The 13,285-nt window shown below is 40.2% G+C and overlaps 1 protein-coding gene across 3 annotated transcripts in view; it reads left to right on the forward strand.

Moving 5' to 3' along the window:
• The first annotated feature begins 8,256 nt into the window (after nucleotides 1-8,256).
• The window catches only part of nbeal2 (neurobeachin-like 2), a 135,217-nt gene continuing 130,188 nt past the window's right edge, over nucleotides 8,257-13,285 (forward strand). For all 3 annotated transcript variants that reach the window (XM_061954343.2, XM_061954351.2, XM_061954359.2), the window contains exon 1: nucleotides 8,257-8,724. In XM_061954343.2, the coding sequence (XP_061810327.2) occupies nucleotides 8,647-8,724 (78 nt within the window). In that variant the 5' untranslated portion in view covers nucleotides 8,257-8,646. The remainder of the gene's footprint in view (nucleotides 8,725-13,285) is intronic.

Here is a 13,285-nt window from a genome sequence, read left to right on the forward strand (position 1 = left end):
CCTATCTCAGCTGCATTCGGGCGGAAGGCGGGGTACACCCTGGACAAGTCGCCACCTCATCGCAGGGCCAACAAAAAAAAAAGTTTATTTATTGATTAAATATATTAATTATATTTTAGATTCATAGTTTAATTTAAACAGCAGAACATTTTTAAAAGTGTTCTCTATTTTTGTTTATTTTTTTGATTGCTTCAGAACATATCTTTATTCAGTTTTTTTTTTTGTATGTCGTGTTTAATTAAAACAGCAGAAAATCGGAGAACTGTTTTTTTATTTTTGTTAATTTTTTTATTTGCTTTAATCAATATTTTTAGGGTGAAAATGTCTGTATTTGTTTGTTATAGCTTGTCATGACCTAAACGTACTTACAGGGAAAAAAAATGTTGCATATGCATTTATTGAATAAACTGTGCATTGTGGAGGTGCAGGACCAGACTAAATAAACTATAAAAACAGAACTTATTTTAAATACAATTATAGCTCAAATGTTGAAAAAAATTAAAAAATTAATGCATTTTAAAATTATATTTTACAGTTTAAATTATCTAGAATCCAATTTGATAAAATCATTGAAATTGTGTTGATTTAAATATCTTATTTTTTATTTTTAGATCAAGGGGCACATAATTTCTACCTAGGTTCTTTATTCACTTATGAATTAGATAAACAATTATGGTTTCAACATATGTTGTTTCCTGTCTTATTTGTTACTTAACAAACTGAAGCGTATTAATAATTAATATGGATGATGGATGGATTATTAAATAATAATAATAATGACTTGCTCAATGCACATGTGTCACCTTAAGATGGTTTCTCTGTATGAAATTATGCTGGTTTGTGTTATAATGTAACAAGTACATGATTAATTCATCATGTCATGGGTGATAATCGATGACAAGAACATACAGTACTTTATTTGTGTATGCATGCAATGGATTGGGCAAATCTGTCTGCAAGAACAGCTGCCTGTTGGCTACGTTCTTCCAGGGGTGGGCGATATGCTGATATCGACCCAATACCAAGAACATATACAGGGCCAGTATTACCCAAGCCAATTTTGATACCAACACTTATACATACAATGTTTTAAGATCATTAGATATAATATTAAGATTTTGTCTTTAATTTGATAATATTCATAATCAGAAATAAACACAGGACAATTATTTAAGGTCAAAAGAAGAGTGCTGTCAAAATCAACCCCCATCCATCCATGTTCTACCGCTTGTCCCTTATGGGGTCGCGGGGGTGCTGGAGCCTATCTCAGCTGCATTCGGGCGGAAGGTGGGGTCCACCCTGGACAAGTCGCCACCTCATCGCAGGGCCAACACAGATAGACAACATTCACATTCACACACTAGGGCCAATTTAGTGTTGCCAATCAACCTATCCCCAGGTGCACGTCCTTGGAGGTGGGAGGAAGCCGGAGTACCCGGAAGGTAACCCACGCAGTCATGGGGAGAACATGCAAACTCCACACAGAAAGACTCTGAGCCCGGGGATCGAACCTAGGACCTTCGTATTGTGAAGGCCACCGTGCTGCCCCAAAATCAACCCGATTAATCAAAATAATCCATCAAGATTGTTAATCTAATTAACATTTAAAAAAAATAATTAACCCTTTTGCTGCACAGAATGACTTAAAGGCCTACTGAAATGCGATTTTCTTATTTAAACGGGGATAGCAGGTCCATTCTATGTGTCATACTTGATCATTTCGCGATATTGCCATATTTTTGCTGAAAGGATTTAGGAGAGAACATCGACGATAAAGTTTGCAACTTTTGGTCGCTGATAAAAAAGCCTTGCCTGTACCGGAAGTAGCAGACGAGTAGCGTGACGTCACAGGTTGTGGAGCTCCTCACATCTGCACATTGTTTACAATCATGGCCATCAGCAGCGAGAGCGATTCGGACCGAGAAAGCGACGATTTCCCCATTGATTTGAGCGAGGATGAAAGATTCGTGGATGAGGAAAGTGATAGTGAAGGACTAGAGGGCAGTGGGAGCGATTCAGATACGGAAGATGCTGTGAGAGGCGGGTGGGACCTGATATTCAGCTGGGAATGACTAAAACAGTAAACAAACACAAGACATATATATACTCTATTAGCCACAACACAACCAGGCTTATATTTAATATGCCACAAATTAATCTCGCATAACAAACACCTCTCCCCTCCCGTCCATATAACCCGCCAATACAACTCAAACACCTGCACAACACACTCAATCCCACAGCCCAAAGTACTGTTCACCTCCCCAAAGTTTATACAGCACATATATTTCCCCAAAGTCCCCAAAGTTACGTACGTGACATGCACATAGCGGCACGCACGTACGGGCAAGCGATCAAATGTTTGAAAGCCGCAGCTGCATGCGTACTCACTACCGCGTCTGCGCATCCAACTCAAAGTCCTCCTGGTAAGAGTCTCTGTTGTGCCAGTTCTCCACAGGCCAATGGTAAAGCTTGACGGTCATCTTCCGGGAATGTAAACAATGAAACACCGGCTGTGTTATCCGGCACACCAGTCAAGGGGTGCATTCTACGGCGGGGGTGCGTTATCCAGCACAACACCTGCCGCAATACACCGCTTCCCACCTACAGCTTTCTTCTTTGCTGTCTCCATTGTTCATTGAACAAATTGCAAAAGATTCACCAACACAGATGTCCAGAATACTGTGGAATTTTGCGATGAAAACAGACGACTTAATAGCTGGCCACCATGCTGTCCCAAAATGTCCTCCACAATCCGTGACATCACGCGCAGACGTTATCATACCGAGAAGTTTTCAGCAGGATATTTCGCGCGAAATTTAAAATTGCACTTTAGAAATTTTATTGGCATGTGTTGCAATGTTAAGATTTCATCATTGATATATAAACTATCAGACTGCATGGTCGGTAGTAGTGGGTTTCAGTAGGCCTTTAAAAAACATAAAATGTCTCTGTCAATGCATTTCGAGAAGTTTGTCCGCGCAGTACTAGCGCTGGGAAAATGGGCCATTGATCCAGTATTAACAGGCTGCAAAAGCAAACAAGTCAATATGGAAGACGCTCAACAGCGCGTTAGTCCTCTCCATTGGAAATTTGAGTTAAAAAAATAATATTAGACAACAACTCCTTACTCTGCAGTAAGGAGGTTTCTCTACCCTGAGGAACATCCAACATAAAATAGCACATTAATACCACAAAACGAGTAACAGTTCCACATTAGAGTGGATAAATGTCTTTCTTTTTTAAATAAATTAGATACTTTTTTAACATGATGTTAAATGTGTTTATTGCATATATGTTACCCTTTTATTGAGTCCCTTTGTTTATGCAAAATTAAACTCATTGGTACCTCAATTTAAGAGTGCCCCAACGCAAGATAAGATAAGAACTGTCTCACAGCTTATTGTTGTGCTTTAAGTTGCAAGCAAAAAGTTGACTAACAAGCATCTGTGTCATTAGTTGGTGTAGCAAATGTCACAGTGAACCCCAAAAGATCAGACAAAAACATCTGGTATTCTCCACACGCATTAGTTTATAGTTGGAGATGGACATAATTTTGTTTTAGGAAAGAAGAAAGTGAGTGTGAAGGACACTGCTGAGAAGAAGAAGTGAATGATATTTATTGAATTAAAAAAAAAAATCTTTAAAAACATTACCAAGTGACCGTGACGCCAACTTGGCAAAACAACTGGAGCTAAGCATTGTAGTGTGCACCATACTAAAGCAGAACGAGTCTAACGCCAGCTAAGAATGTTAAAATAATATCTAAACAGTGGGCATTCATCTGTGGAAAAAAATGGAAAAGCTGCTGCTGGTGTGTTTGACGGGGAAGCAGCTGGAAAGAGATACAGTAGAAGTTCAAGGTCCCTCTCCAAGGTAAATGCTGTACTTTATTATTACCATTACATTACTTCCTAAAACTATATACTGTACTGGTAGTTGTTTCTAGTACATTCTATTGTATTGTTTTTTTTAACCAATATCAACTTAAAGTTTGTTTTTATTTTTAAAAAGCATATTTCATGTCAAAATTCTGTTGTTTTGGGGTGAGGGCAAACTCTTTCAGAGAACCAATCACGATCAATGAATCTATATTATAGTAGTACCTCAACTTACAAGCTTAATTAGTTCTGTGACAGAGCTCTTAACTCAATTTTTTTAAATCTAAAATCAAGGTTTCCCACTGAAATCAATTGAAATCAGTTTAATTGTTAAATGGTCATCCCAAATAGCGCAATTTCAACATAGTCACATATTTAGGCGAGAACATATCTAGATCAGGGGTGTCAAACGTACGACCCGAGGGCCGGATCAGCGGGATGAGTTTGCTAAGTATAAAAATTAACCTGAAATTTTTGAATGAAAGAAACAGCTGTTCTAAATGTGTCCACTGGATGTCGCAATAGCAATTATTTGTATCTTTGTAGATGATGCTACATATGTACAAAATAAACCACAGGATGTTAGTACATCAGTCGAGGAAAATGATCAAACTACATTTGATTTTAATATAAACATTTTTATCTTGATGGATTGGAAATGAACACCAATGAGTTGACTGATGAACATTATCACACAATGTATTCAGAAAATATAAATAACGACAAATAAAGTCCAGTATATATACTATTAACAGCAACAGCTAATTGTTAAAAAAAATTAAAAATAAATAAAAATATGATTTGTAGAATTTCAGAATGTGCTTGTTCTATTTTTAAACAAAGAAAACAATCTGTATTTGTCTTTATTTTTAAGTTATCGTGCTGTGATTTTACCAGTCCAGCCCACTTGGAAGTACATTTTTCTCCATGTGGCCCCCGATGTAAAATGAGTTTGACACCCCTGATCTTGACATATCTCCCAAATGTGTTTCTTTCTTTTTTTCTTTTAACAAAGTGAGAACAAATTCGACATAAAGTGGCCAGTTTGACACCTGTGTCTCAGACGTTCTTAGTTTGATTCAAGCAAACTTATTATTACATTTATTCATTACCCATTTCTTAGATGATATTATTGTTGATGACTAGGGATGTCCGATATTATCGGCCTGCCGATATTATCGGCCGATAAATGCTTTAAAATGTAATATCGGAAATTATCGGTATCGTTTTTTTGTTTTTTTTATTAAATCAACATAAAAAACACAAGATACACTTACAATTAGTGCACCAACCCAAAAAACCTCCCTTCCCCATTTACACTCATTTACACTCATTCACACAAAAGGGTTGTTTCTTTCTGTTATTAATATTCTGGTTCCTACATTATATATCAATATATATCAATACAGTCTGCAAGGGATACAGTCCGTAAGCACACATGATTGTGCGTGCTGCTGGTCCACTAATAGTACTAACCTTTAACAGTTAATTTTGCTCATTTTCATTAATTACTAGTTTCTTTGTAACTGTTTTTATATTGTTTTACTTTCTTTTATATTCAATAATTTTTTTTAAATGTATTTATCTTATTTTATTAATATTTAAAAAAAGGACCTTATCTTCACCATACCTGGTTGTCCAAATTAGGCATAATAATGTGTTGATTCCACGACTGTATACATCAGTATCGGTTGATATCGGTATCGGTTGATATCGGTATCGGTATTTAAAGAGTTGGACAATATCGGAATATCGGATATCGGCAAAAAGCCATTATCGGACATCCCTAATAATTCCATGACTTTATATATCGTATCGGTTGATATCGGTATCGGTAATTAAAGAGTTGGACAATATCGGAATATCAGATATCGGCAAAAAGCCATTATCGGACATCCCTAATAATTCCACGACTTTATATATCGGTATCGGTTAATATTAGTATCGGTAATTAAGAGTTGGACAATATCGGAATATCGGATATCGGCAAAAAGCCATCCCTATTGATGACTGAAGTGCTGAAATCAACCAAACCTATCCCCCCCCCCCCCCCCCCCCCCCTCCCCCCTGCAGGCCGATATTATCGGACATCTCTACACATTATTACGTCTAATTTGGACAACCAGGTGTGGTGAAGATAAGGAATACTTGCCAACCTTGTGACCTCCGATTTCGGGAGGTGGGGGATGGGGGGCGTGTTCGGGGGTGGGGCGGGGCGTGGTTGGGGCGGTGGGTGTGGTTGGGGGCGTGGTTAAGAGGGGAGTAGTATATTTACAGCTAGAATTCACCAACTCGAGTATTTCATATATATATATATATATATATATATATATATATATATATATATATATACTGTATATATGTGTATATATTAGAGATGCGCGGTTTGCGGGCACAACCGCGGAGTCCGCGGATTATCCGCGGATCGGGCGGATGAAAAAAAATAAAAATTAGATTTTATCCGCGGGTCGGGTCGGGTCGGGTGCTTGAAATTAAAAAAAATTAGATTTTAAATAGATTCAGGTGGGTGGCAGTTAAACCAATTCGGAAATATATATACATAGTTAAATGTTGTTACCCACATACGAAAAACGAGCAGGCACCTGCAGCATATGCCACAACAGAAGAAAAAAAAGAAAAAGAGATGGACACTTTTACGGAGCGGAGAAGGGACGCCTCGCCGGGGTCCGGGACCGGGAGCCATAGCTGAGGCGATCCGCGAGAAGGGCCCGACGCACGTCCAGGGTCACCACCGCGCCCACCGCACCGACACCCCGCCTCGTCCGCCTTCGCCGCGGCCGGCGTCACGCGCAGCAGGTAAGCAGCTTACCTGCCCGCCACCCCCGTGGCCGGGGGCTCGTAACAGGGGTCACTCCGCGCGCTCCGCCCGCGCAGCTTACCTGCCCGCCACCCCTGTTGCCGGGGGCGCGTAACAGGGGTCACTCCGCGCGCAGTGCACTCACGAAAGGGGTGGAGCTCACCCTGGTTGATATAGACAGCAGCTAGGACGGTGGCCATGGAAGTTGGAACCCGCTAAGGAGTGTGTAACAACCCACCTGCCGAATCAACTAGCCCTGAAAATGGATGGCGCTGGAGCGTCGGGCCCATATACCCGGCCGTCGCCGGCAGCGAGACGCGCTTGGAGGTGCGCTCAGCGAGGCTCCCATATGATTGCGCACTGGTGTGCGTCTGGGTCATGACAGCGTGGCACGCGAATGTCTGTGCTGCATTGGATCAGTCTCCTTTCTTTAACAGGCAAAAGCTTTATAACCTCACTAATGCCTTGCATCGTCTATATTAGATATATAACAACGGGCGGGTGCGGGCGGATGCGGTTCTGATCAAATGTTAGATCGGGTGGATTGCGGATGGTTGACGACTTTCTGATGCGGTTGCGGATGAAATAATTGCCTATCCGCGCATCTCTAGTGGAGACCCAATGCTGGGTAAAGTGAAGGGTGTTGCCCCGAGCATACATCAGCCCTGGAGAAGTGTCTCCCCTACGGTCTCGTTCTTCTGCTTCGTCTCCTTGTGTGCGCACACTCACTGGACTCAGGTCCGCATGGAGCTGGAGGCCACGGGGGCGTGGCCTCCAGCTCCGGCTGAATTCCGGGAGATTTTCGGGAGAAAATTAATTCCGGGCGGTTTTCGGGAGAGGCGCTGAATTTCGGGAGTCTCCCGGAAAATCCGGGAGGGTTGGCAAGTATGAGATAAGGTACTTTAAAAAAAATAAAAATAAAATAAGATAAATACATTAAAAACATTTTCTTGAATAAAAAATGAAGTAAAACAATATAAAAACAGTTACATAGAAACTAGTAATTAATGAAAATGAGCAAAATTAACTGTTAAAGGTTAGTACTATTAGTGGACCAGCAACACGCACAATCATGTGTGCTTACGGACTGTATCCCTTGCAGACTGTATTGATACATATTGATGTATAATGTAGGAACCAGAATATTAATAACAGAAAGAAACGACCCTTTTGTGCGAATGAGTGTGAATGAGTGTAAATGGGGGAGGGAGGTTTTTGGGTTGGTGCACTAATTGTAAGTGTATCTTGTTTTTTTTATGTTGATTTAATAATAATTAAAAGAAATGGTGGTGGTTGGGGACCACTGATCTATGCAACAATATGAACAACACAAAAACAAAAAAAAACACACAGGCATTTGTGAAATGAAACATAAAAAAGTACTGAAAACATCCGATTTATAAAGCCGCTCCAGTCGTGACGTCATACACTTAGTATCGATATCTCGACATTGAATCAAGTTTAGTTTCTGAAACTATGGTGTTTTTAGTTATGCTTCCGTGGGAACTCTCTCCACGAGGAAGCAACCACTGCGTGTGCCTGTGCGTGAGTGTGCGTTTTTGTGTGTGTGTGAGAGTGTGTGAAAGGCGCTCGCTCTAAACGCGGACATGGGTGTTCCTATCTCCACACATTTCCACCCATGTCTTTCTTCCTGCTAGTTCTACTCTGACATTAATCATCTCTCCGAACGATCGCCGCGACCTTTGCCGCCTTTTTGCTCCACTCGTCAGAAGTTCGGAAGCCGACCAGCCTTCACTTTCACGCGGATGACTTATTATGAAAGGCAGTAATGGTTGACGGTAGGAGCGCACCGCGGCCACCTCCTTCTTCTTCCCCTTCATCTCCTCCTGCGTGTTGGAAACAAGTTGAAGCAGCCCCCGGCGCGCTGTCGACCATGATGGCTACTGTTCGGAGTTTTTAAAATCCGACCCAAAAAAAAGGGAATTAATGAGCAACCAGGAGCTCGGAGCAACGATGGCATCGAAGGAGCGGCTGTACGAGCTGTGGATGTTGTATTACACCAAGGTGAGTGGCACCTAGTGACATTTATTCAACATACACGCACACAGGTGACCCACTTCGACTTCACAACTCGGTTACAAGCGGAAGTAGCTCCACGCGGCAGCTTCCTCGTTTCATACATGAAAACATCTCACACTTCGACTGCTGCAGTGATACTTTTAACCAGTTTAAACTAGAAAAAAGAAACGAAAGGAGGAGCAGGTTCACCCATTATGTTTAATTGTGTACCAGTAACGCAGGTGTAACTTCACGACGGGGCCACTTCCTGCTTCTTGTGGCTCCGCCCCTTAAAGTCACGTGAATTGGAAGGTATTTTGAAATGTTTTATTACCTGTGGTAATAAATAAGTCACGCTCTAATTTGGTAGGTTAACACACAAGTATTTCTTGGAATGAAATTGAATTCAATGAATGTGTCTGCCAATATGGAGGATTATATACTGTATTCAAAATTAAATACTCCTCTAAACCATGCTTGCCAACCTATTTCTTATATATATATATATATATATATATATATATATATATATATATATATATATATATATATATAATCCGTTCATGAATGAGTATATCTGTTCGGCCACTGTGTTCAATGGAGAAGTCTGATCTGCAAAATTTGCAGGCAGCATACCCCATACTTGCCAACCTTGAGACCTCCAATTTCGGGGGGTGGGTGCGGGGGACGTGGTTGGGGCGGGGGCGTGGTTAAGAGGGGAGGAGTATATTTACAGCTAGAATTCACCAAGTATTTCATATATATATATATATATATATAAGAAATAATTTACTTTCAGTGAATTCTAGCTATATATATATATATATATATATATATATATATATATATATATATATATATATATATATATATATATATATATAAATAAAGGAAATACTTGAATTTCAGTGTTCATTTATTTACACATATACACACACATAACACTCATCTATCTACTCATTGTTGAGTTAAGGGTTGAATTGTCCATCCTTGTTCTATTCTCTGTCACTATTTTTCTAACCATGCTGAACACCCTCTCTGATTATGCATTGCTGTGTGGCACGCACAAAAGTGCTTTCATCAAATGCACAAGATGGCAGTATTGTCCTGTTTAAGAGTGTCACAACATTGCTGTTTACGGCAGACGGACTGCTTTACTGTAGACGTTCTTTATATTGTGGGAAAGCGGACTCAGGTCCGCATGGAGCTGGAGGGGGCGTGGCCTCCAGCTCCGCCTGAATTTCGGGAGATTTTCGGGAGAAAATTTGTCCCGGGAGGTTTTCGGGAGAGGCGCTGAATTTCGGGAGTCTCCCGGAAAATCCGGGAGGGTTGGCAAGTATGGCATACCCCTTCCCCTTCGAGCTGTCCTGGATGAACTGAAATCATTTTTTCCAATAATTTTGGAACTTGCAAGCGTACTTCTTCTTCTTACTCGTCGTCGCCATGTCTCTTCTTCGTTCTTCTGCTTCGTCTCTGTTATGTTTTTGGACATTACTACTTGCCGTAGTTTTGAAGCAATGCATGATGGGAATCCGGATGTTGCGTGTCAGTGTATTAACGTGCCGGCTGGAATAAACACACGCTGAGAAATAGCTCCGTGCCTGCCTACTTTATGGGTTATAGATAGAGATGTCCGATAATATCGGACTGCTGATATTATCGGCCGATGAATGCTTTAAAATGTAATATCGGAAATGATCGGTATCGGTTTCAAAAAGTAAAATGTATGACTTTTTAAAATGCCGCTGTACAGAGTGGTACACGGACGGATGTACAGAGCGCCAATAAACCTTAAAGGCACTGCCTTTGCGTGCCGGCCCAATCACATAATATCTACGGCTTTTAACACAAACAAGTGAATGCACTGCATACTTGGTCAACAGCCATACAGGTCACACTGAGGGTGGCCGTATAAACAGCTTTAACACTGTTACAAATATGCGCCACACTGTGAACCCACACTAAACAAGAATGACAAACACATTTCGGGAGAACATCCGCACCGTAACACAACATAAACACAACAGAACAAATACCCAGAACACCTTGCAGCACTAACTCTTCCAGGACGCTACAATATACAACCCCCGCTACCCCCCGCCCCCCTCCCCCCAACCACACCCACTGCAACCTCCTCATGTTGAGCATGTCCCAAATTCCAAGTTGCTGTTTTGAGGCATGTTAAAAAAAATAATGCACTTTGTGACTTAAATAATAAATATGGCAGTGCCATGTTGGCATTTTTTTTCCATAACTTGAGTTGATTTATTTTGGAAAACCTTGTTACTTTGTTTAATGCATCCAGCGGGGCATCACAACAAAATTAGGCATAATATAGTGTTAATTCCACGACTGTATATATCGGTATCGGTTGATATCGGAATCGGTAATTAAAAGTTGGACATTATCGGAATATCGGATATCGGCAAAAAAGCCATTATCGGACATCTTGAGTTATAGATAAACCTATGGATAACGGAGACATATATAATAGTGTCCTTTTCAGGTGAGAGAGGACGCTAAAGGCAGTGCCTTTAAGGCACGCCCCCAATATTGTTGTCCGGGTGGAAATCGGGGAGATATTCGGGAGAATGGTTGCTCCGGGAGATTTTCGGGAGGGGCACTGAAATTTGGGAGTCTCCCGGGAAAATCGGGAGGGTTGGCAAGTATGCTCTAAACTGAACTTTAAGACAAAATGAATGTGATCATACAAAGTATATTTTCATGGAGGTTAGCTATTGCTGCTTCAGATACAAATACAGGAAGGTAAGATACACTCACAATACTTAATTTATTTTGTTAAAAGCAAATGGGACCAACACGTGTTTAATAACAACTTTATCAAATACTTTTTGGACCCATTTATCATATCATAATTAAAGTTAAAGTTAAGTTAAAGTACCAATGATAGTCACGCACACTCTAGGTGTGGTGAAATTTGCCCTCTGCATTTGACCCATCCCCTTGATCACCCCCCTGGGAGTTGAGGGGAGCGCTTTTGGTGATTTAACCCCCGATTCCAACCCTTGATGCTGAGTGCCAAGCAGGGAGGTAATGGGTCCCATTTTTATATTCTTTGGTATGACATTATGACAATGTTTTTCAAACTTTTTGGAGCCAAGGCACATTTTTTTCAGTGAAAAAAATCCAGAGGCACACCACCAGCAGAAAACATAAAAAAATGAAACTCAGCAGCCGATATCGACAATAAAAAGTTGTTCTCACGATTGTTGGATATGAAAATACAAACCATAACCAACCATGCATCACTAAAGCTCTTGTCTCAAAGTAGGTGGGCTGTCATGACCTGTCACATCACGCCATGACTTATTTGGAGTTTTTGGGTGTTTTCCTGTGTAGTGTTTTAGTTCTTGTCTTGCGCTCCTATTTTGTTGATGATTGTCATGTCATGTACGTATGTACTTTGTGGACGCCATCTGCTGCTCCACACGCTGTAAGTCTTTGCTGTCATCCAGCATTCTGTTTTTGTTTACTTTGCAGCGAGTTAAGCTTTAGCTTCGTTTAGCATAGCCATCCCTCAGTTTCAATGCCTTTTCTTAGCGGTACTCGCTTTTTGTTTATTTTTTGTTTAAGCATTAGATACCTTTTTACCTGCTGTCGTCCGCGTATTGTGATCACGACAAACCATGTTCCCGACATCTACAAAGCAATTAGCTACCTGCTGCCATCTACTGATATGGAAGAGTATTACACGGTTACTCTGCCGAGCTCTAGACAGCACAGACACTCAACAACGGCACATTTGCGGATTATAATTACTGGTTTGCAAAAAATTATTTTAACTCAATTAGGTGAAATTACATAATCTCCCACGGCACACCGGACAATATCTCACGATACACTAGTTTGCCGCGGCACAGTGGTTGATAACATTTTTATGAAAGTGAATAACTCCTTTCTTTTTCCTGTTATTCTAATGTGCAACCTAAATCAACAATGATTAGAGCTGCACATATGAATTTAAGACAAAAAAAGAAGAAGAAAAAAACTCCAATAGTATCTATGCCTCACCTGTCGTTTAGTTCACCGCACGTCACTGAAACACATAATAATAATTATGTTCAGATATTTGTACAGGTGCATCTCAATAATTATGACTGTCTTTGAAAAGGTTATTCCAGTAGCTCACTTATCTATAATATCTATTATTTTGTACTGGGACTAATATTACAATTGTGCATATTCTCCGTATATATATTAGGGCTGTCAAATTATACTTTTTAAAAATCAGATTATTCATATCTTGGAATTTGGACTAATGATGATTACTCGCTGCATAATTGAAATCTGCTTAAGAAAAGACCCCAATATTTTTACACAAATGCAATTTTATTGTCAGAATGTCATCCAGGAACGTTTTTAAATGTTTTACTTGAATGCATGTCATTTATTTGCGTAAATCTTGATAATAGTTTTATCTAAAGTTTTTTTAAGCTGTATTTCGAGCGAGTACACCAGTCGAAGTCTCCTCACTCCTTTTTGTACTGACATATGCATTGATCTGATCACTGAGGGTATAGCGGTTAAGATAAAGCAGCTTGTATGG

Source organism: Nerophis lumbriciformis, linkage group LG04 (genome assembly GCF_033978685.3).
Source record: "Nerophis lumbriciformis linkage group LG04, RoL_Nlum_v2.1, whole genome shotgun sequence".
In the NCBI taxonomy this organism is placed as follows: Eukaryota; Metazoa; Chordata; class Actinopteri; order Syngnathiformes; family Syngnathidae; genus Nerophis; species Nerophis lumbriciformis.